Raw genomic sequence first — 26,020 nt, 5'->3', positions numbered from 1 at the left:
CATCCTATTTCAATTATTCTGTACTAGGGGTTGATCTATTAAATATAAATTTATTGGTACAGAGGAGAATAGTTATTAAAAAATTGTCTTAAAAAAAAAATTTATACATATATATAAAGTAGTCTATCACTTACTTTCTTATTTGATATTTAAGTAAAATATTAAATTCGTTTAAAGTTAGTACTATTAGTACTAACGTTAGTACTATTAGTATATAAAGTTTTTTGCTATCACCAACCATTGGCCCAGGAGGTGGAAAAATGGTGTTTTAAAGACAAAAAAAAAATCATACCTCCCTTATTAGGTACAGTATCAAATTTGTTTAAAATGGTCATAATCCTCTAAAATTACGTAAAACTTTTGTCTGAAACAATTTTTTATAGGACCAAAATATTGCTGCAATTGTTAAGATGGGGCTTGTCATATGTAAACATGTGAAACTTTTTTTACATGCAGCCATTGTCACATGGAGTAAACAAAGTTTTTTTAACTTTAAGATAGAAATCTTTTTTATCCCCTACTTGGCACTGGTGAAATCTACCTTCAACTTCCAGTACACCACTGGATTTTTTTTAGTTTATTTTCATGTTTCTAACAATTTTGGCATTTTAGGAAGCAATAAAATAAATCACATAATGTATTTTGTTTATAAAACGTATATTATGTAGCCATAAAAATCCACATTTTATGTAACCATAAAAAATATGTAAAAGAAAAATATTGTATGTAAACCACAATATGGAGAAGGATAAAAGTAAGCGGGAGTGAGAGAGAGAAAGAGAGTGAGTGTGAGAGAGAGAGAGAGAGAGAGAGAGAGAGAGAGAGTGTGTGTGTGTGCGTGCACGAGAGAGAGAGAGAGTGTGTGTGTGTGTACGAGAGAGAGAGAGAGAGAGAGTGTGTGAGTGTGTGTGTGTGTGTGTGCATGCATGCACGAGAGAGAGTGTGTGTGTGCATGCGTGCACGAGAGAGAGAGAGAGAGAGAGAGAGAGAGAGAGAGAGTGTGTGTGTGTGTGTGTGCATGCATGCACGAGAGAGAGTGTGTGTGTGCATGCGTGCACGAGAGAGAGAGAGAGAGAGAGAGAGAGAGAGAGAGAGAGAGAGAGTTGTGTGTGTGTGTGCGTGCATGAGAGAGAGCGAGTGTGTGTGCGTGCACGAGAGAGAGAGAGAGAGAGAGAGAGTGAGAGCATATATCACCTGAGAGAGATGTTATGGGAAAGGAGAATGTGAAAGTGAATCATCGTTTAAGATGGAAATCTTTTTTATCCCCCTACTTAGCACTGGTGAAATCAGCCTCCACCTTCCGGCATGGCAAAAGGGAGTTTTTATATTTACAAGGTCTGTAAATAAAGTAATGAGACTGGTTCACAAAAATTTTTTATTTGCAATCCAATTATATGTAGACTCAATCACTTTTGAAATAGTTCCCTTGGGAAGCCACGCAACACTTCAAACGGTTTTCCCACTCTTCATAGCAGTGTTGGAACTCAGATAGTAAAATATCATTCAGATGGTCAATTACATTTTTTTTTCATGTTTTCTACTGTTCCAAAATGTGTCCTTTGAGGTGTTTTTTTAAAGTAGGGAACAGGAAAATCACAGAGACTCAAGTCTGGTGAATAAGGTGGTTGAGGAACTACAGGAATGTTTTTCTTTGCCAAAAACTCATTAATTGAGAGTGCAGTATAACAAGGTGCATTGACTGGATGCAGCATCCAGTTGTCTTTGATGGCTGGTCTCACATGGGCAACTCTTTTCCAGTCTTTCAAGAATTTCTCAGTAAACATTACTGAGAAATTACAGATTTAGTCTGTCCTGTAGGCAAAAACTGCTTATGGGCAATGCCATTACTATTGAAGAAACAAATTAGCATGGTTTTGATTTCTGATTTGCTCATTTTTGCTTTTTTGGGATGTAACTGATTCCTGGCAATTTGAAAATGCTTTAAACCACATAAAAACTTGGGCTCTTGACGGAGCATCATCTCCATGTGCCCTTTTCAATTTTGAAAAAGTTTCAGTAGCATTCTAACAGATTTAACACAAAACTTGGATTGCACATTATTCATAATTAGTATCCCTCATTTTTGTAACGCAAAACAAACCTTATTTCACAAAAAGTTTCTTTATGAATCACATGGCAACAATAGACTAAAAACATTAGTAATATAAATCAGCTGTTCATATTACCATATGTTTATTAGTAACTTTACAGTGTTGCCACTTTGGCTGCCAAAAACCTAATCTCATTACTATATTTACAGACCTCGTATATTTTAAAAAAACATCAAACTTGCATCCATGATACCATACCACTTATTCACTTATAATTTTATGCTTAAAACTAATTAAATTTTATTAAAAATGTTTAAATTAAATTTAACTTATCATTCTTTACAAGCTTTTATTTAAACTAAAAATTTAATACTATAATCAAAACAAGACATAAAATATAAAAAAACTGTTTAAAATTATAGAGATTAATTAATTAAAGTTAAGTTCAAATTAAAATGTAATTTTTTTTACATATGTGAGCAACAACAATATAAACCAATATAGACAACAATATAAACAAATAAAAAACCGTTTATAAGGGTTAGTAAAGTAAATTCAGTGAAATGGCTAGCAGACAATTTTACTTTACTTATGTTTTTTTTTTATTTTAAAGTGTTAATATTTTTTTTTTTTATATTTAATTTTTATATATCTTTATTTTAATTTTAATTTTATTTGTTTATATTGACGTCATATTGTTCACATTTTAATTAAAATTAATCTTTATAATTTTAAACAATTTTTTATATTTTACATCTTGTTTTGATTACAATTTTTAATTTTTGTATATTCTTTTTAAGTATTATAAGTTTAAATAAAATTGAATTAGTTTAAAAATATTTTTAACATAAAATTATAAGTGAATAAGTGGTATGATATCATGGATTGCAGAATTTATGATGTTTTTTGAAATATATATATATAAAATTCAGCTGATGATGAGAATCAAGTTCGCGAAAGCGCTTCCGTTTATGTAATGAAATAAGGTAAGTCATCCAATTTCAATTATTCTGAACTTGGGGTTGACCTATTAAATATAAATATATATATATATATATATATATAAATATATAAATATAAAATAGTCTATATGAAATTCTAAATTCTTTTATAGCTAATAGAACCCAAGAGGAATTTCAGTCTGAGTACCTCAGTTTCTTCAAATCATTGAACATGAAATAAATGCAACTTCAAAGTCTAGCTTTAATCATCAGCTATTATATTATATTACTGAAATGCATACGAGGATGTAATATATATTGCTATAAGTTACTTTATTACCTATCTTTTTTCTATTTAGCCTCCAAAAGGCAAAGGTACTGCAGAAAATAAATGAGGATATGTCCTTCATAAATGAAAGGTAGTCTCAGGTCAACCATTCCCGAGATGTGTGGTTAATTGAAACCAAACCACCAAAGAACACTGGTATCAATGATCTAGTATTCAAATCCATATAAAAGTAACTAACTGCCTTTACTAGGATTTGAACCTTAGAATTCTCGACTTCAAAATCAGCTGCTTTGCAATGATAAGTTAACCACTAGACCAGAGCTTGCTTTATTACATGCTATATATTACTCTATTATACAACTACATTTTATTACCTGCTATATACAAGGTGTGATTGGAAAGTTTTAAGACAGATGCTGCCATTGCTCAATAGGAGCGGGTAGGTTTATTCGTGGGTGTGGAAAAGGGAAACTTGTTTTTCCTTGAAACATCCTGAAAAGATCACTGCATTATGTTTATTCAGTCGAGAATGGCATTCCGGCAAGTGAAGACGTGTTTTTGGTTCTTGGCGGATTACTGATTCCCAAAATGGATGAAAAGTAGCTTTCAGAATAAATAGTTGAGGCTGGTCAAACACACCGGGTTGGTCTAGTGGTTAATGCGTCTTCCCAAATCAGCTGATTTGGAAGTCGAGAGTTACAGCGTTTAAGTCCTAGTAAAGCCAGTTATTTTTACACGGATTTGAATACTAGATCGTGGATACCAATGTTCTTTGGCAGTTGGGTTTCAATTAACCACACATCTCACAAATGGTCGAACTGAGAATGTACAAGACTACACTTCATTTATACTCATACATATCATCCTCATTTTCATCCTCTGAAGAATCATCTAAACTGATTAGCCTCCGGTAGTTACCCTCCGGTAACTAAGTTACCGGGGGCTAAACAGGAAAAAGAAAGAAAGAAAGAAGTTGAGGCTGGTTAAATGTTTTTTTATCTGATTCATCAGATTCAGAGATGGTCACAAATCAGTCATAAGACCCCTGCAGGTTGGCCTTCCACTTCAAAAACAAACAAAAATAGCGTGCAAGTTAGCGATTTAGTGCACTCTGATTGTAAACTTACAATTAGGGAGATGGCTGATGAACTGAAATTAAGTTTCTATTTGGTTCAGTCAATTTTAACTGAAGATTTGAACACACATCGTATGTCTGCAAAATTCCTACCAAAATTGTTGTAGAATCAGCAGAAACACAGACTGGGATGAAGTTGACCACTATTTGTTAAATAAAGTAATTATTGCAGGCGACAAATCATGGGTTTATGGGTATGACCCAGAAATAGAAGCACAATCATCGCAATGGAAAGCTCAAAATTCAGCACAACCAAAAATGCAAGACAAAGTTGATTGGTGAGGGCAATGCAGGTGGATTTCTTCAATTCTACAAAAAGAAAAGGCCTGCACTCAACTTGACAAACTACCTGGCTCATCATTCAATCTTGATTGCCGAATTTCTGGCCAAATTCCAGTGCTTCCATACCCTCAAAATTGAAATTTTTTTCAGAAAGAGAATCAACTGACTCAACTGAAGATATCTGGGCAAATACAAAAACGGTTCTTAACAACCTTAAGAAAAAAAGATTTCCAGGAATGTATGCAAAAGTGGAAACACCATTGGAGTCAATGTGTTCAGTCAGTAGGGAACTACTTTGAAGATTATCACTATAACCTATAAGTACTGTAATTTTTAAATTACAAAGATGGTCCTAAAACTTTCCAATCACATCCACATTACTTTATACTATAATATTACTTTCTATATATTACTATGCGATATCTTACAAATGAAAATATAAGTATAAATAAGTACTTGCATGAATAATTTTTATTGGTTCATAGATCAATAATGAATCGTGATGAAAATTAGATGGACAAATTTCTGAGTTTCTGAGCTCTGTAGATATAGGCCTAAGAGAATTAATGGTAAAAAAGATTTAAGCTGCAACCAATTTAGTTTATATACTTAAACCTTAAATAGCTATAAAACAACAACCACGTGATTCGTATGTGATTTATCAATAATTTTATTGATAAATATTTATTTTTTTTAAATGTATATATATGTAATATAGAGATTATTTTTATGAAACAATAAAATGTGCCAAGTATTGCCAAAATCCTGAAATTTCAAAACTATAAGCTTGACATTAAATTTCATTATTTGAAATAATTACTATTTTAAGCATTACAATGTATTCAGCACTTTACAAACAAATATTTTCTATAAAATTATTTAAATTCTACATTTTTATTCCAGATTTTTTTTAATTTTGTTACATTAAGTAAAATTTTTTGACAAACTATTTTATATAAATGAAAATTTTTTTTTGAAAAGTTCAACATTATGTACATATTTTAAATACTTTATATTTATTAACAAAACGAGAGTAATCAAGCATATGGTAATTCTAAGCAATTACTTGACCGACTTACATTTTGTTCATACTTTGTTATACCATAGTAGATATGATTATGATCAGAAATCACAAGATCTAAATGACGGAAAGCAGGTGTGACCACTGCAAGATCAAAGTCCACACCGCAGTACTGACACACTGCATCATCAGTATTAGTCAATTAGCTATCAAGATCTATCTGATCAGACGCTAATTCATTCTGTAGAGAGAGGTTAAGGTTGCAGTTAAAGTTACACTTTAGTGGAAGGCGGTAAGGGATAAACTAAAAATACGGCAATACTTAACACCATCTCATAGAGAGTACTTGGCTGAATTTATGTTTAAACAGAATTGGATAGATATGATATATGGATGTATAGGAAGGGTGGGAGGTTATAGTGGGAGGGAATGGTGAGTGGGCAGGGGATAACGGTTGTGAGAAGTGGAGGGAAGACGCTAATTCATTCTGTAGAGAGAGGTTAAGGTTGCAGTTAAAGTTACACTTTAGTGGAAGGCGGTAAGGGATAAACTAAAAATACGGTAATACTTAACACCATCTCATAGAGAGTACTTGGCTGAATTTATGTTTAAACAGAATTGGATAGATATGATATATGGATGTATAGGAAGGGTGGGAGGTTATAGTGGGAGGGAATGGTGAGTGGGCAGGGGATAACGGTTGTGAGAAGTGGAGGGAATGGGGTGGGAGAGGAGTGAGAAAGAGAGGCGACTAGACACGTTCTGTGTATTAGTCATATATATGACGTATAATCCCTTACAAAGAGCATCATCAGCTATCTTCAGATTAGGGCTAACTCCTAACTCAGAGTCTGACTCTTGACAACTATTAGGATTAATTTATGGTTTATTCCTCTCTCCACAATACTCTGACCTTGACTATCTGAACATGTCACCTAACTCACAAAACCGGTATAGCTAATTGACTGGAGAACCGAAAAACACGACGTAGATATCGCACAGCATCCGCTGTACAAACCTCCTTTCTCACATTTAGATTTTGCTGTTTTCCTGATCCTAAACACATCTACTATGATATATTGAAGTGTGAAAAAAGTGAAGATAATCTAGTAATTGCTCACAATTACCAAATACATACACCCATACAATCTGATTTTTTGTTTTCTTGGATTCAGATATGATACTAATCTTAGTATCAAATGATACTAATGCGTTGTTTAGTATCAATGATACTAATGCAAAAAAAAACACTTTTAGAATTTTACCTTCAACTCCTTTTAAGATTGAGCAGTAATCTAATTACAATCAATTTAAAACACCATCGCTGTTAAACAAGCAATTTTTAAACAGGAGATTAATAAAAATAAAGATAAAACATGAACTTTTTTTATAAAAAAAAAAAAAAAATGTTAAAAATCAGATTTTCAAAAGGGGATATATATTTCAAAATATTATCTCAGTTAATTTTGCTCTACAGCAGCCAAACAAAATCAAGATAATCAAAATTTTATAAACATTATCAATGCTAGGTAAATTTTCAGAATTTCACACCCAAATTATTATTAAGGTTAATTACACTAATTTAGCGAGCAAAGCAAGTGGTGTTAGGTTGTTTGGTTATGTTATATTGATATCACACAATGTTCAGTAACGAAAATTTAAATTAAAATATAAAAATAAAATATATTATTAAAAAAAAAAATATTTTGGCTGTGAAATCAAAACAGTATCAAATGCTAAATGACATTTAAAAGAAAAATACAGCATTTTGAATCATTCAAATAATAGAAATTTTCCAAATTTTCATAATAATGATTATTTTCCAATAATAGCAATCATGCCAAGAGGATTAACTGAGCACCAAGATAGATACATGAAACAACTTAAAATCACATCTACTTTTTTATCTTCCTATTGCAGTCATTTTTTTATAAAATAAAGTCTTATAAGCTTTTTATTTATCGGTCGATATGAAACAGTTTTTTTTCACATTACATTCTATTCTACCTTACTACCATATCTGTGCCAAGACTTAAAAGAAATTCTCAATAAAGTTGCCAGTAAAACTTAAAAAAAAAATATGAAGTAAAGATTACATTAAGATTTATATCAAACAAACTGGTATTAGCCAATTAAAATGAAAAAAGCTAAAAATTTTAAACGTAACAACTATTATGGTTAAATATGAAGCATAAGGGTCATTACACATCAAATCAACAAAAATAAATGCACTTTACAGATTCATGCCCAGTAATTTAAATACAATTTACAGGTTTGGCTCTACCCATGAAGTAATCTAAAAAAATATTTTTTTCCAGATTTTTCAGTCACTCAGTTTTATGTGTAGGACCCCATAACAACAATTTCAAGGTTTGGGTAACAATAAATGTCTCACATCCTATAAGATATATAGAGCTCATTTTGGGGTCATTTTAAAGCTCTTGGGATGGATTTTCATATATGTCACTTAGCAAGGTTTTGTGGCATTAATAGTTTAAAGTCATCCAAACATTATTTAACCATGAATATATCCAAGTGTATTATTTTAAAATTTGAAAAAATATATTTTTTGCTTCCTAATGAGTTGTGCATGTGGTAAAGTTTTCATAATGGGATTGTAATGGGATCATGTTAAAAAACAATTTTGTAATAATTAGGTACAGCAGAATATTCCATTGTTCCCCTATGTGGCAATTGCTAATTGAGATTCAATCAATGAAAACCCTCCCCTTTCAGTCATCCAGACAGGTCACGTGAGGCAGAAGAGTAGCATATTATGACATGCACTCCTAGTGCCAGCTAAAGAATGTACATGTCTCACAAGTAAAATAATAGTTAGTCTGGATCAGCACTTGGAACAGAAGGTTCAGTGGTGTACTCCCCAAGAGGATTGAGGATTGATCATATATATATACATATAAAGTGATACAAAAAAATATTCTTTTCAGATTTTTTTGTCACTCTTTGTTAACAGCTACAGGTTTTACCTTCATCTACAGGTTTGGAATTTTATTATTAATTCATCACAGCCTTGGACCAGAATACAGTGACCAGCATAGAACCATTAATTTCTACAGCTTCAAGTAAAATGTACTGTTGCAATCCATTTAAAAAGTCAAGTTATGACTTGACTTTATAAATGGACTTTATAATTCCTGTAAGAAAAACCTGAGAAGTGTAAGAAAGAACTTCGTGCAAACATTTACTTTTCTTAAACAAGGTTACAAGATTTGTGATACTTGCCACAAACTACTAGAGGCATCTGCAAAAAATAATGATGAAGAATCTACTTCTGATAAAGAATTTCAACAATTAGATCCATTGTATTCCCCAGAAAAAGATGAAGCTGTAAATGCTCTGAACAAAAGTTTCATTTTAAATCAATCAGCTATTCAGAAAAAAAGACTATGCAAGAGAAAATACCCTCATAAAAAGCTTAAGAAAGCAGCAGTAGTGTTCAAAAGCAAAATATTGAACATGTAGTCAGATTCTGAACAACATGCTATTCCTCTCTCCTCTGACCATGGAATTATGAACCAAATGAAGGAAAATTTAATACACATAAGAGAATCAAGATGCAAATATTGACAACAATCCCTAAAAGTCTGATACTTTGGAGTATCAGACTAAACTGCAACAAAAACTAAAAGCCATAAAAAAATTGCTATGATTGTCCTGGGTTTGAAGAAGCCAAGGAAAGGATTGAGGAAGCTTTCGAGCTCAACTGCATTGAAAACATCACCTCCAAAACAGCAAATACAAAACTGAAAAAAGTACATCTCTTGAGACATTAGTCAAACCTACTGAAGAATTCATCAGTATACTTTTTGTAAAACTTCCGAAACTTCAACATTCATTTCTTGCTAGTCAACAGTCCAGTGTTACCTCGCCCATCTGAAGCAATCTTTGAAAGGTGATATCTTGTAATCTGCGACTTTGCTGAGAACTATTCATTCATTCCCCACGATGTAGCCAAAGGTTTCCACCGGAACAATGCACAAGCAACAGTTCACCCCTTCAAAATCTATTTCCAAGATCAACAACATAAACATTGATCCATTCACCTCTTGTCATAATTTCTGACTACCTCACACATGACTCAATAGCAATGCATCTTTTTCAGAAATATTTAATTGGTTTAATGCAGTCACATTTTACCACAAAACAAAGCCTAATCTATTACTACAGTGATGGTGCTGCCTATCAGTAAAAAAAACAGCCTCAATTTTTTCAACCTATGTTACCATGAATCAAGATTTTGGGATCAAAGGATAGTGGGATTGTTTTGCCACATCTATGGTAAAAGTGCATTTAATGCTGTGGGAGTGACTGTTAAAAGACATGCAGCTAGAGCAAGTCTTCAAATGACCTACAATGACCATGACTATACTGAGTCAACACATTTCCACTGCAGTACAAATGAACAGCATAAAGGAGAAGAGGCTTTGAAGAGTAGAGCAATGACGGCAAGAACTATACCAAACCCCACTCTTTTGTTCCACTGAACAAGAATCAGGTGCAAGGTGTTTTCATTTTCTAACTAATCAAAAAATATTGAGGGTGATCTTGAATTCACAGATATGGGTGGGTTCTTGATCTACAGATATGATGGACATGGTGGTTGGGGTTTGTTCTAGACTAAAATGAGGAAAATCAAACAGTGAAGATGAAATTCTTACATCCAAATGGACCTTCACCTTCCTTCCAATACCCAGACTTCAAGGTTCTTAATGTACATAATAGTGATGTTATTTCAAAAGTAGATCTCAGGGTAAATCCAACAGGAAGAGTTTATAACCTTTCAAAGCAAGATGTGGACAAAGCCAACCAAAAGTTGTAAAAAGAAGTGTACACTATATAATTCTTCTGTTAAATATCTTTGGAAGCTATATGAACTGCAGTTAAGTGGTGAATACAGATCCTTTTTTGGAATTTCCTCCATAAAAAAACGCTTACCTTTTTATTTTTAACCAATCGGGCAAAAATCAATGTATTTTTAATATCCAATAAGAATTAGCTGGCAATAAAAAATTTTAATTTTAAAATTTGTACTTTTTCATTTCTCTCCCCCAAAAGTTTGCAAGTTTTTCACCTGGAGATAACTGAAAATAGAAAGAAATGTTGATATTAGCAATAACCCGGTTGGAGAAATAACCCAATAACCACAGATATAACCCTTTATATTACCATTCTTATAACCATTTATATTTATTTTATAAATATAAACTAACAAATTTAATCAACACTCACTATGCTCACTAATCTTAATTAGTAAGGTTAGTGAAAAGTAATGTTTTAAATATTTAAATAATAAATTCAGTAATTATTGCAATTATTTATTATTTAAATAATCAAAATATTACTGTCAATTGGTCAAGGTTAGCGAGTGAAGCATGTTTTTTTTTTTGAGGGCGAAAAACACCTACGCGTTATCATCACCCGAAACAAGTGTAGGTTAAGTTTGGTTAATGCATTCAAGTCCTAGTAGTCAGTTACTTTTACACAGATTTGAATACTAAATCGTGGATACAGGTGTTCTTTGGTGGTTGGGTTTCAATTAACCACACATCTCGGGAATGGTCGAATTGAGACTGTACAAGACTACACTCATACATACCATCCTCTTAAGTATTGTCTGAACAGTAATTACCAGAGGCTAAACAGGAAAATGAAAGAAAAAAACATTTTTAATAAATCTGATAATTATTGCAATTATTTTTTTAATATTTAAATAATCAAAACATTACTGTTAGTTAGTTGAGGTTAGCGATCAAAGTAAGTGTAGATTAAGTTTGGTTGACTATATTTATAATTTATATCTATAATTATAAACAATAATACTTATATTTTTAATATGTAAAATATGTTAATATGGAGAATGCTTAAAATAACCAGTATAAAAGAGCATGTTGGTGCGTTATTTCTCCAACCTGGTTACTGTTAATATCAATATTTTCTGCTATTTTGAAATATGCATATTTTCACCTAATTCTTATTAGCTATTAAAAATACATGGGGTTAAAAAATAAATTTCTTTTTTTGGGGGGGAATTCCCAAAAAAGATCCGCGAGTAGGTACATTATTTTATTTCACCATGATCATATTGCAATCCCATTATGATATGTTTACCACATGTACAACACATTAGGAAGCAAAATTTTATTTTTCAAATTTAAAAAATAACACTTTTGGATATATTCAAGGTCAAATAAATCTTTTGGTTACCTTGAACTATTAACGTCACAAAATCTTGCCAAGTGATACATCACATAAAAGCCCATTCAAATAGCTTTAAAATCAATAAATTGGGCTTTCTAACTCTTATAGGGGCTAAAAAATTATTTTTTGTCATTACCTGAAGCTTCCTTTTAGCAATTTTTTATGGGGTCCCGCACAACAAACAGGGACTGAAAAAACTGAAAAAAATTTTTTTTGATATATAATAAAATAATTTATAGACATGATCAATCCTGCGAATTTTGTTTAAATTGTTGATGGTCAAGTTGTGGGGCTTGTTGATTTGACATGGAATGATCCATATGCTTGAAAACTTAGTTTTGAGTAAGATGCGAGTTAATACTCTTATAAGTTACAAAGCAATATCCACACAGTACTCATAATTAATTTTATTACATTCTTTGTAGTACTGTTTAAGACAAATAAATTAATTTAGTAATTACTGGAAATTAAGTAAATAACTTTAAATACTCACTGTGTAAATATTGCTGGCATCTACACCGTATCATGTAACAGGTCTAATTTTTTGAGAAAATTAATGAATATCGAAAACTCATAAATTCAGGGGGGGAAGGGCTGAGGTGACCATAAATTCAAAGGGCCATACACAAATTAAAAATTTAAGACTCATATAAATACTAAAGAACAATCCAGTTTTTTAAGACAAATCGAATTATAAATATATAACTAAAAACAACTTTATATTTTTAAAATCATCCCAACAACTACGACGTAAATATATGTTGTTTAAAATGTATTTCTTGAAAATTACTATTGCACAATAATAGGTAACTACTATTTAGAGCTGGGGACGATAGTAACTAGAAATTGTAGGAACTTACACATAACCAACTAATTATTCTACCACATAAATGAAATAATCATATTAACACATAAGTAAATTAATTATAGGCAAAAAATAAATTGCATAAATGATATCCAAAAGCAACACAAAACACAATTTGAAATTTTTAAAAATAACATATGTATTGTTACGGAATGTTTCAAGAATCGATATGGAATTTAAGACTAGAAATATTAATCTTTAAAAAAAATTACTTACTTATACGTTCAACAAAAATAAATTAACTTCACTATGCAACGTAACAGTATAATAAAACACCACAGGTGAATTGGTTTGCGAATAGCAAATTGTGGCAGTGAACGAACCTCTAAATAATATTAACCAAAAAAAAAAAATCAGTTTGAAAACTTTTCCTCAAATTCGATATGAAAATAAGTAGAATATTTTTATTTATTCATTCAGCTAATGTGAAACGTAAACATTAAATTTACTTTATATAATATTTTTATATATTCAACATGTTTTTTTCTCTTAAAAGAAAAGAAAAAATCACTTAAGAGATACTTTTAAAACTAAGCAAACCTATTTAAAATATGATGTAGATTAGTTTATTAAAAAGTCTAAAATACTTTTCACCCATAAAAAAAGAAGGGTACACGTAGGTAACAATCGTTTGTGTGTTGGCAGCTAGCACACTATTATTGTAATGTTATTACATTTATGACAACCATTATTTCAGCGGGTTTTTCGAATAGGCGTTATAATGTGGTTAAAAAATGAGTAGAATTTCATCTTTATAATTTTGTAAAACATGTTTTACGCCATATATTTGTTGATATACTCAATTTTGATGAGCTCCATAATTTTCGACAAAAAAACATTGTAAAATATGTAGGATAAGAGAAAAAGGGAATTCTATATTTATGTTTATCAAATTTCAGGAATATTTTGTCAATTATTTATCAATAAAAAATAAGTTTTAAAAGGTACTTCAAAATCCGGCTCTACTGACAATGTTTTTTAACATAATAAAACATATGTAATGTGTTTTTAATACCGAAAACAAATCTAAAATAATGATATTAGGTCACACTAGAAATACTAAAATAGCTTGTACATTTTTGACCAACTGACTTCACCTAATGGTCTAAATTATCTTTTACTGTGCAACAATTAAAGAGCAGTGAACAGTCTCTGTAGATAGTTTGTGTGGTTAGGTAGTTTGAGGTGTGAATTAAAGTATCGTGTCATTATTGTGTTTCTAAGTAAATTTTGAAAGTTTGTTTTTGTGACTGAGATTAAGAAGTTTATATTTGTGCATATATTCATGTTTAGATACAAGGTTAAATTTGTCAGGAAGTTTGTTCTACGAAGTTGTACAGGATTTCTACCAGGTTGCTGAATCAGAGAAACCCATAAGAAGGTCATCAGATTGTGTAATAATTTTTTTTTGAATGAAAAGTAATTTTATCTTAAAACAATGTTGTGTGTCCATTTTGAAATAAGTTCTTCTGTTATGGGTGTGTTTGATTGAGGTCTGTGCTGTGATGATGTTAATATTTATGTTTGTGTTTTCTGATAACCTTATAAATGGATTGGGCATATTTTTGGGAAGGATTATTTTGTTACAAAGGGCAAACAAAATGTAATACTCATTGGAACAAGAGAACTAAATGTTACAGACAGCGACAGGTGCTGCCATCTTGTTTTATTCCTCTACTACTGACTTAAAAACTTCTTGGCCCATGCCCTCCCAGTTTCTGTTAATCACCATTGTTATGAAGTCAGGTAAGCCTGCTATATCAACATATATAAGACAATAAGCATAATTGAATTTTCAACTACAGAAAAAATGGATGCTAGTGACATTCATTGTCATCTATACTGATGAAACTGTTCATCGAAGTACAGTGAGTAGATGGACAATAAATGTTTGTGCATCAGTAGCTGATTAAATAATTGCAAAAAAGCATTAATACATTTAGTTTATGATATGAACAATATTGTACATGTCATTAAAAATGGAAAAATGGAAAATAATTATGAGCTTATGTGGTGACTTTTGAGAAATAAATAGCATGACTTCTGTTAAAAGGTTCATAAGGGTCATACCAAGAACCTTGCTACATATCTCTAAATAGTTACCAATTTTTTTTATATTTCCATTTGAATTAATACATTTGTATCATTGCATATCAAAATTTAATAATATTAGTGTACTTACATGTTTGTTTTGAGCCAGCTGGGTTGCATAAAAATGCCACATATTAAACTGTAGGAAAAATTAAACAAAATAAAAAGTTAGATCATTACCAAAATTAGAGTAGAAATCTTCAATGATGTTCAATGTTTTTTTAATCACCTTTTGATAAACAAAACAAAACTGTTTTCCTGACGTTTAAATAAATTTTTGATGTAAGCAAATGATATTTCTGACTGAATGCTAGTTTCGCTTGTGCAATTTGGCATTTTATATCGCTACTTCCCAAATAACAAAATTCTTCTACCTCCGAAGTCTTTTCTCGTCCTATTTGTATAATCAGCAGTCGATCTACATTATTTCTACTACATTTCATTACTTTCATTTTGTTCTTGTTTATTTTCATGGGGTAGTTCTTGCATAGGAATATTTAGTATAAGGGCTGATTACATAGCCCTTATACTAAATATTGGTGTTACAACTGTATGATAATTTGTCTGCACCCTTGAGAAGCATACACTTCGTCTTGGGCACAGAAATCTTTAAATTTTGAATGTCCATCCAGCCTCTGTGGTTGAAAAAAGCCGCTTGCGCCCGGTTTTTTAGCTGTGGTCGTGAATTACCATGAACTAACAGGAGACAGTCATCGGCGAAAGCCTGGGTGGTGACCTCTTCTGGGAATGTCAATCCCAGAAATCCGTCGAATACCAGGTTCCACAGCAAGGGACCGAGAAAGGAACCCTGCGGGCTTCCCCTGGTGACTGATTTTTCCACAACTAGATGCGCATCCTTAAATAGAGCCTTACGGTTAGACAAATAGTCACGTACCACGGCCTACAGGGCTACGGTAACATTGCGGCGTTCCAACTCATAGAGAACAGAACTCCAACACAAGGAAGGAAATGCTGCCTCATATTTACAGTTGGCGCTTTCCACCTCGGCAAGAACATTTAAGATGCAATACTCGGTGCCAACCACTTTCATGAAGCCGTATTGGCCTTGATTTAGAAATGAGTTCATATCAATGTTTTCCCAGAGCCGTTCCACAACCAGCCTTTCAAGCAACTCGCCGATTACCGGTAAGAGGCTGATGGGTCGATAACTGCTGACCTCACTCAGATCCTTTCCTGATTTTAAGAGCAGCCTCACCAAAGCCACCTTCCAACGAGTCTGAAAGCAACCCCAGCTAAGGCACCTCAAAACAGTTTGCTAAGCGGCTCTTATGACAGGCAGTAGATGATAAAATATGTCCAGGTCAAGCTAATCAATCCCTGGTGCCTTTCTCAGTGCCATTCGAGAAACTACTCTATCTATATCTACGAGATCCATACCCCGTACGCCAGGGAATGGTGTCTCACCCACCCTGACGCCGATTTCTGCTTCACCCTCCGGAGCATCTGGAAACAGATTATCCATGAACGCCTGGTAGGTCGCCAGAAATGTTAAAGTGTGGTCCCGACCACCAAACCTGCATCGAACACTCGACAGCACGTGCAATGGCTTTGGCCGGTAACATGACTTAGCAAGCTGCCAGGGGCTGCGTTGCTACTCGCACATAGTCTTGCCAAAATTGATAGCATGAACGTACTCATTACGGGCGCGCCGGTAGATCCGCAGACCCTCAGCGCGCACGTCGTCAATTATAATCGCAGTTTGGAGGCGACGCTGGTATCTTCTCCTAGCAGACCTAACTCTAGCGCGCAGCACGCTCAGGTCAGAGGACCACCACTATTTCCCGGGTTTTCGTCTGCGTCTAACAGACGGCTCCCCGTAAGCGGAGGTCATGACGACTCCAGGCACTCGCAGATCATTGGCTGGCTACTACCCAAGGGCCTCCGTAGACCCTATCGCAAACAGTCTTTATGACCCGGCCGAGTTGTTCAGCCATCAATTCCATCTCCTTCCTGTGCTCCATGCGCCATTCCAACCCCTGTAATGCAGCCGCAGCCTGTCCTTATCCAGGTCCCTTAGTTTATAGCGACCTGAATCTGGAGCTCTTGGACCGCCTCCGTAAGCATTCTCACAGGTTATAAGCCTATGAGTGAACCAACTTCCCCAGCAAGTCGTCGATACTCCATCCCAGCTGGAAGTATCCCGACAATAGTACGACATCGAGCGTACTCCTCGTGACTTACACGACAGTGAATTGCTCATCATAAAACTGGGGTATGCAAAAGACACCCAACGAGACCGAGCCGACCACGATCGCAGAGAGCGGCCGTCTCCCACGAGAGTGAATAACATCAACTCCGTGGAAGCCGCCCACCCTATCCCCGACTTTGTATGGCTCCTGGACCAAGAGAACCTCGAGGTTGTACTCCTCAAGGATCCTCATGGCTTCATTGGTGGCCGCCTGGGAATAATGCAGGTTTAACTGCCCCAGGGACAAGCGTTCGATATGGTGACGACCGTCCTCGAAAGCTTCCCCCAATTCAGGTATCGCCATACGCCGTATTATTAACGATCTTTGCCCGAGCTATGTCTTGCGATCTTCATTGCCCACCTCCAACCCGGTATCCGGCAATAAAGCCTTTCACCAAGGTACAGGGAGCGCACTTCGCAGGTGCGGTCTTATTAGGGCAATTAGCTGCCCTAATACAGCTCTCCCTCTACAGCGGGAGAGATGTGACCAAAGCCCTGACATTTAAAGCACCGGGGTACTTTTATATGGTCGACAACCCTGCAAGAGGTCCACCCAAGGAACAGCCGACCACCGGCCACCAAGACCTGCTGGATCTTTGGCAGTGTCTCAATTATCCAGTGGCTCTTTGCGGCCTCTTTCCGCCCCAACTGCGGGACTGCTCTAATCCCCTTGAGAAAGTAATCGACAGGCATATCCAACACACGATTTTGGTTGTGTATGGCCCTGAGGATTTTGGGCTTCTCTACCCTCGTTGCCCTCGGCAAATCATAGACCAATATTTGCGGCCTCCGCTCGGCCAGTAACTGAGCATTCAGCCCGTTCTTCTTAAGAACGTCGGCCTCTAGCAGCCGTTTCGCCTGCTGCTCGTTTACAACCTCCAGCACAACGCCATTGTCCCTTGTTTTCTTAACCTGGGATATTTGGAACTTTTCTTTTCTCGACTCCAGGACCTTTTTCAGGGTTAGCTCAGTCATTGGTGACGAAGCCCCCGAATCAGGTGTGATCGGGACCACCTTGACAGTGGCCCTCTTAATTTTTGTAGCCGGAGCCTGGACTGGCAGCAGTGGGCTAAGCCGCTTAGACCCAGGAGCGGCAGTTACCGCGGCAAAGGAGATAGGCTTCATAACATTCTCTTCTACCCGTTCAAAAATAATTTTGTGAAGTTCGCCAAGAGCTTCACCCGTCATCGGCTTGAAACACTTGACTCCCTCCACCACTTTGTCAACCCTGCCCGAGAGCCTTGACACAACTGTATCAAGGGCCCAGTTGGCGCCCTGTAGGCTTTCACACTTTAAACCCAGCTCAGCAACCATCAAATTACACTCGACAGATAAGTCAACTACCTGCCGAGCTTCCACCGAAATCCGAGACTCCTTCTTTGAGGAGAATTTAGTCCATGCGGACCGCATCTCCTCGATCCTCCCCAAACCATCAGTCCCAGAGCCAGACCTTTCTACAAAAGGCTCCCCCCCGAGATCTCCAGCTTAGGCCCGACAACCACATCACCGTCCTTCACCACCCTCGATTTCGTGAGGAGGCGCCTTTGGGACTGGTTTCGCCCTCCACATCTCAATCCCCCTCCTCCTAGCTTGTCTGGTCGCTACATCTCGCCCTCCGTTCCTAGCCAAGAGTGGCTTAATCGGAGGTCATCTTTTTGCCTCCAAACTGACCGCATTCCACAACGTTCAGTCCGGCCTTGTGAGATGCCACTGATGCAGATGTCCTGAGAGACATCTACATCGGTAATTTCGCCCCAGTCAAGTTTTGTCTTCACAGAAGACATCAGACACTTAACTCTACCACCTAGCCCTCAGTAACTAAACTAAAAGCCTACACGTGGAAGATTGAAGACCCCGCGCCTATCACTACAAAATAAGCCCTAAAAACCGTAAGCACCCACATTACAAACGAATGCAAACAAGTTATGCCACGACAGCATATCAAACACAGCAAAATTCAGCCTTAATTGCCACGATGGAATACCCTTAAATTAAGCAATTGGAGTGCATCCAGCATAAAAGAACTAATGTCCCAGAGAACCTCAGGTCTGGTCCGTTCGGGAGCTGAGTATAACCTCTTAGTCTCCCACTTCAGCTCCAACTTTGAGGACCGCTTGGATTAGCACTAGGTTGACCGCAACCAACATTTAAACTTATTATCCACATAAGTGTGCACTCCAATTCGACCAATCGCCATGCTAAAGTTAGTAATCACACTCGGGAAAGTGAACTCACCCAGGCACGACCTCCATTGAAACTTAGCTAATCTAACCGAGGCACGATGCCTAGCACGCCCTACACCTCTGGCCAATTTAACTGCCTGGACGGAGCCCTAGCTGCCCGAGATCCTAAACAGGACAAAGTACCCACAACGCCAACACAGGTTAGAGGAGCAGTAAGCTAGTCAAGTAAAACAACAGCGGTAAAAACCGCAGGGGAAAACTGAAACTCTACCAGGTCCCACAATCAACATGTACGGCAACTCAGTCGAAGACTGAGACTAACGAAGATAAAGGATAGATCCACTCTGGTTCGATGCGGAAGCAACTCTGCGAACAGAGTCTAAACACGCTAGAAGCCCACAGTCGTCACCTGACTGTTGCTAAGAAAGCTATTTGGCATGGTAAAAGATAAAATCTACAGCCCTCTGCATCGGAGAGGAAGTGGATTATGATGACTGAACAGACAGCAAATGACCTGGTAGATCACCCAACTTGTGATGGGCGTTGCGAAAACAACTCTGAGACTCACAAAACCAATTCATCTAATTCTGCCACAATAAACACCAAGCTTCAAATAAGGATACTAACTATCCAAGGAATTGAAATACAATTTTACCGCACGTAAGTAACAGCCACAGTCCTTACTGTTGACCGAATATTTGCACTCTGCGCAACCTTTTACAGTTGATGCACGATGGAGCCTCGGCTTTCTGCGGACAGTCGTCGCGCTTGTGACCTTCCTCGCCACAATGCGCGCAGACCGACTCATACTTACAGAATTTGGCCCTGTGGCCAAAACGACAGCACTTGAAGCACCTTTGCACAACCACGTACTCCTTAACTTACAGGACGTTAGATCAACATACAAGCTACCCTCAGATTACAATACTGTACTGTAGAGTACAGTTCTATATGTGTGGCTGGCCACCGGAATATTTATTTTAATTTTTGACTACATATTTTACAATATGTGACAATCTTTAATGTTTTAATTTTAAATTTAATGAGTACTTTTTAAAAAAAATTAAATAATATAAAACTTTTGATTAACTGACGATGAGGAAACCCTTGAAAGCGCTTTTAATGTAAAAATTGGAAAATCAAAGATAAGATATTGTTAGATTCTGTACTGTTGGTGGAAAGCTAAGTTTTACTTTTGTCTTTGATTTAATTAATACAGAGGAAGATTTGGACAAATACAATAACAAAAGAATTAACTTTACTAAGTTATTATATAGTATATACATGATATTTCTCTATAGTTACAACCAAGTAACTTTTTTATCATAGTCTTTTATCAATAATTACAAGCCTTTTGTTCAAACTGTCTTAAGCCAAAACTTTACTAAGCTTGTATAATGAGACAGGGTGAAATACTCCAAGAAACTTGGTCAAGCACAAGCTTTCTTTGTTACTACATCAGTTCATTCATCGACTGCTATTTCTACATGGTTATGAAACAATTAAAAGTATTGTGGTTACTGAGAATAGAAGTAAACATGCATGCTAGAAATTCACTGAATCACAGTACACGAAAATATGGTTGATCAAATTTCACCATAATGAAAGACTATCAGTATGAAATCCAGCTCAGCAGTCAATATACTCTGACAGCTTAGGTGAGCCAAACCATACAAATGCATATACCATTTGATCAATGATGAAGATAAGACTAATTGGATTACCCTGCCTAGATCCTGTTTAGGTCAATTTATAACTCTGTAGCTGGATTCATCTGACAAGATTAATCCAGCTATCTGTTTAAATATCATCTGATATTTAAACAGGAGTTGACAAAACTACTGTATAAATATCATATTTAATTTTGTTAACTGAAGATAATTGATGCAACGATATGTATAATTTTAAATTATTAGTAGTATTAAACATTTCTTCATTATCATTTTAATTATGATCTTAGTGTTCCACCATAGTAAACAGTTTCAAATAATATTCTAAAATAATCAATCATTTCAAAATTTTTCTTTAATAATGTTAGTTCATAAATATGAATTTTATGATATATTAAAGATTTACAAATTTATTTCACAAAATAATGTTTGAATAATAATTATTGAATCTTAAAAAGGAACAGCAGTATTTAAACATTACATTACATCAGAATATTGTACTTTGTAAATATTTAGTAGTCAGTGACAATGAAGAAGAATTTTGTAAAATTTACATACTTACATACATGAAAAGTACTGTTCAAGTTTTTTGTTTAAATCAAAAATTTTTAATAATTTTTGATCAACTTCCAAGATATGATCAAAAATAATAATGGATCTAAACTGTGTGTATGTTATTAGCGTTTTATTTCATAATCGTAAAATGAGTTTAAAATTTGATTATTTATACAAAAAAATCTAGGTTATTTTTAACTTTACTGAGGCAGATAAATAACTGTAAACAGTTTTTATTGTATTTGTGCTGTAAAAGGTAAATAACTTTTACCTGCAACAGATAAAAATAACCAATATGAAATACTTTTTTATGCTCTTCATACCCTTTCTTGAAGCTGCTTTCTGTTAGTTTATGCAGCCAAAGTAATTTTTTATAATGTATAAGTATTTTTTTTTCTTTATTCTGAAAGTTATTTTATCTTGTTTTTTATTTGTAAGCAATGTTTGGTTGGTTTGTTAATGTAACTATTTTTTTATTTTTTTGTTCTTTGTGAAAAAGCAAGAAAAAGTAATTTTTTTGTAATACTGATTTCTTACACTTCGAATTAGTAATCTACAAATTATTTGCTTTAAAAGCTGACAGTTAGGTGAAATAGTAGTTAAGGTGATTTAAATATTGTTACTTTCTGTTACATTAAATTTTTTTTCAGTGTCTACTGGCCCACCGAGCTGGCTAGTAGTTAACTTGTCATCGCAAATCAGTTGTTTAACAGCTAATTTTTAGTCGAGGAGTCTGAGGTACAAATCTTAGTTAAAGCTAGTTGTTTTTATATAGATTTGAATACTAGGTACTGGAGACCGGTGTACTTTGGTGGTTGGGGTTCAATTAACCACACATCTCAGGAATGATCAGCCTGAGTCTGTACAAGACTCCATCTCACTTATATGTCATACATATCATCCTCATCTCTTAGGCCAATTGGTGGGGGGGGGGGGGGGGGTGGTGCTTATTGTTCACTAGTTGAACAGATTACAATGTATAATAGGAAAACAAAAAAAATAAATAAAAAAAGAGTTTTTTTTAATTTCTATTACTCACTAACAAAATTCAGTAAACAAAACATTACTGGTGTGTTTTTCACTTATCAAATAAAAACAAAATTGAAACAAATTAACAAACATTATTACTTATGCGTAAAAACTACATTTATTTATTACTTCTTTTCATAGCTGTCTTCAACTTCAACACATTTTTCACAGCATTTCACATTCTTCATCATTCTCTCTTCAAGAAATGCTATTGCTAGTGACTTAAACCATGCAGTAATGTCATTTTTCAATTTGTCATCATCATCAAACCTTTGTGATTAAAGCTACTGTTTAAGGTAAAGAAAATGAAAATAATCACTTGGCACTAAGTCAAATCTACAGGGTGGATGACTGATGATTTTACAAAAAAATTATTCCATTCACTGACTGTCTGATTTGCCATTTGTAGCCGAGCATTGTCATAAAAACAAAATCGAGTGGGATAGCATCCCATGCTGTTTGTTTTTTATAGCTCTTCTGCAATTTTTTAACGTTTTGCAATACACATCGCTATTCACAGTAGTTCCACGATCACTAAATTTGATAAGCAAGGCACCCTTTTTATTCCAAAAAACTTTAGCTATAAGCTTTTTTACTGAACATTCTTATTTGAACTTCTTTGGTCTAGGAGAAGACGAATGTCATCATCGCATTCATTGTCTGCTTTGTCTTGACCTTGAAATAAGAAATCCATGTTTCATCTCAGGTAACACTGTGATCACACAATCCATCACCTCCATTTTCATAACATCACAACAAGATGTGATGTGCTGCAGCAAGATGTTTTTCTTTACATAACACCTTCTGCATCCATCTGGTAACAATTTTTTATAGCCTAATTTATCACTCAAAACTTCATAAAACAGAGATCATGAAATAACACAGACTATTGTGACATGGTGAAGCCCTGACCTTCTTGAATTTTTTCATCAACTTTTTCAATCAAATCATCTGTTGTCAAATACTGCCATGTCCTTCATTATGAACATTCATTCACCTTTCTTGAAATAAAACAGCACCACTGTGTAACTTTATCATCAGACATAATATTCAGCCCCTAAATGTAACAAATTTTCCTGTGAATTTCAATTGTAGAATTTTATTTGTCATAAAAATCAGATTACTCCTCGGACTTCACACTTGGAGGATCACAAATTATAAATTGATGAATATAAACAACTAAACAAAATGACCAAACTGCTTACTATTGATAGAAATAACTGAGCTACACAAGTGCCATCTGTTTACATTGTGTATCTGGTAAGAAATTCAAAACAGACCTAACTTTAAAAACACGCCTCATACTGAATCATATGAAAAAACTCAGTACTATTACTTGGCATTCACAAATTAATACAACAAATATCTTGTTCATTGACTCACTCCTACTCTTAAATATAAGTAATCAGACCACAGATATGAATAGTACAACATATTACAGACATTTAATAAAGAATAGGGCATAAACTGTAAAACTTGAATCAGGTATACAGTTCAGTTTTTAGACTGTAAAATGAACTCATTTTACATTCACTCATCTTTTAGAATGTAAAAGAAACTAAACAAAAATGTAAGAGGTACATTTGCTAATTACTACAAAGAAATCAATACAAAAAAAAAAATTTAAATACAACCAATCCAACTTACTACACTAATGTTAAAAAGACTTAACACAGAATTTGAAGTAAATTGTAAGAAAGTCAAATTCAATATGTTTTTTGACAACACCTAACAATATTATTCAGTTATAAATTCTACCAACAAAAATAGATTTGACATAGTGAAAATCTTTCATAACACAATAAATTTGTTTAGGTTCACTTAAAATAAACATTTTTGGTAATTATTTAAAAGTTGAAAATGTACACCCAGCAATTCTTTCTTGATTTAGGTCTTAAATATTTTTAATAGAATATTGTTTTTAAAAAAAATGTTTCTTATTAATTAATTATATACCACATCAAAAAGAAAAGAAAAATAAACAAATTGTTCAATCCTTTATATCTCACTAAATAAGAATTTTAAAAACAAACAAAATCCAATGGTAGTAAATTTTAATTATGAGTAGGTCCAGTAGACTGTGAAAATAGATTATCAACCTGCAACAGGAGAAGTAGCAGTTAAAGATACTGTTCATAAAAATTATATATATATATATATAATATATACATACAGTAGAACCTGTCTTCTACGAGTTGTGTGAGAAAAGTAATGAGACTGACTTTTTACTTACCAAAGTTTTTATTTTTTTCAAACAACAATATTATCTCCCCTTCAAAGTAGTTCCCTTGCGCAGCTATACACCGGCGGAGTCGTTCCCACTCTTGGTAGCAGCGCTGGAAGGCTTCAACTGGTAGGGCTTTTAACTGGTCGGTCACAGACTTTGGAATGTTCTCCAGAGTTCCAAAATGACGTCCTTTTAAGACACGTTTGACTCAAATCAGGTGAATAGGGTGGTTGAGGAACCGTAGGAATGCGTTTTGAGGTCAAATATTCCCTGATGGAAATGGCCGTGTGGCACGAGGCCGTTGTCACGTTAAAGCATCCGCTTGTCTGCAATGTCTGGTCTCACGCGAATCACTCTTTTCCTGAGACTTTCAAGGATACCTTTGTAAAACACTTGGTTGACGGTTTGTCCTGGAGGAACAAATCCTTTATGCACGATACCCCTACTGCCAAAAAAGCAAATCAGCATGGTTTTGATCTTTGATTTGCTCATTCGACATTTTTTCGGTCGAGGAGATGACGGAGTGTGCCACTCTTCACTTTGTTACAGAATCTTACTCAAATATCCAGGATTCATCATCTGTGATCACACGATTGAAGAATTCCTGGTCACTGTCAGTCCTCTCAAGAAGATCAACGCACACGTTTCTTCGATTGTCCCCATCCGTTGTGAGGTTTTTCGGCACCAATTTCGCACAAACCTTTTGGATGTCGAAATCGTCTGTCAATATTTTATGTACGGTGAAAATGTTTAAATTTAACTGTTCCACTCATCATCCTTATTGTTAAACGACGCTATAATCTCACAAGAACCCTCATACGCTCAACGTTTTCGTCAGATTTTGAAGTTGAAGGTCTCCCTGAGCGAGGTTGATCTTCAACGTGTTCTTGGCGTTCCAAAAATGATTTGTGCCAGCGGAAAACTTGCGTTCTTGATAAGCAATGTTCCCCATAGGCCTGTTTCTACTTTTCAAAGTCATACTCGCGGATTCCCCAAGTTTAACACAAAACTTGATTGCACAACGTCGCTCTAAATTACGATGCTCCATTTTCGTAACACACAACTTCACTGATGGCGCTGTCAAAAATAATGAGTTGTCTGAACGGAGTTGACACTCGTACTGAGCATGTGGAAGGGATGAACAAACCGGCCTGGCACAGACCGGTAGACACAGCGTTACCAGATCGCTCGCAGTGTTACAAATCTCATTACTTTTCTCACACACCTCGGGAATCTATACTAGTACATAAAAA

The 26,020-nt window shown here is 34.7% G+C and overlaps 2 protein-coding genes across 16 annotated transcripts in view; both read right to left on the bottom strand.

Moving 5' to 3' along the window:
* Positions 1 to 13,142, bottom strand: part of LOC142331175 (protein argonaute-2-like) — a 171,384-nt gene extending 158,242 nt beyond the window's left edge. Inside the window, exons 1-2 of one of the 5 annotated variants that reach the window (XM_075376889.1) lie at positions 13,020 to 13,133; positions 10,676 to 10,821 (exon numbers count right to left, since the gene is read on the bottom strand). Coding sequence is in view for 2 of the 5 variants with exons in the window: in XM_075376886.1 (XP_075233001.1) it covers positions 5,159 to 5,252; positions 12,432 to 12,451 (114 nt within the window). In the remaining 3 variants the exon portion in view is untranslated. Of the gene's footprint in view, positions 1 to 5,158; positions 5,253 to 10,398; positions 10,422 to 10,675; positions 10,822 to 12,431; positions 12,467 to 13,019 lie in introns of those variants that run through there. The other 4 variants (XM_075376886.1, XM_075376890.1, XM_075376888.1 and 1 more) reach the window with 4 other exon arrangements.
* Positions 13,143 to 22,515: 9,373 nt separating this feature from the next.
* LOC142330832 (uncharacterized) overlaps positions 22,516 to 26,020 on the bottom strand; it is a 117,623-nt gene continuing 114,118 nt past the window's right edge. For 10 of the 11 annotated variants that reach the window (XM_075376276.1, XM_075376284.1, XM_075376286.1 and 7 more), the window contains one exon: positions 22,516 to 24,639. In XM_075376276.1, coding sequence (XP_075232391.1) covers positions 24,595 to 24,639 — 45 coding nt within the window. In that variant the 3' untranslated portion in view covers positions 22,516 to 24,594. The remainder of the gene's footprint in view (positions 24,640 to 26,020) is intronic. The other variant, XM_075376283.1, reaches the window with a different exon arrangement.

Source organism: Lycorma delicatula, chromosome 10 (genome assembly GCF_047948215.1).
Source record: "Lycorma delicatula isolate Av1 chromosome 10, ASM4794821v1, whole genome shotgun sequence".
In the NCBI taxonomy this organism is placed as follows: domain Eukaryota; kingdom Metazoa; phylum Arthropoda; class Insecta; order Hemiptera; family Fulgoridae; genus Lycorma; species Lycorma delicatula.
Note: the sequence above shows the minus strand (reverse complement) of the source record. Positions and strands in the feature narration are given on the sequence as shown.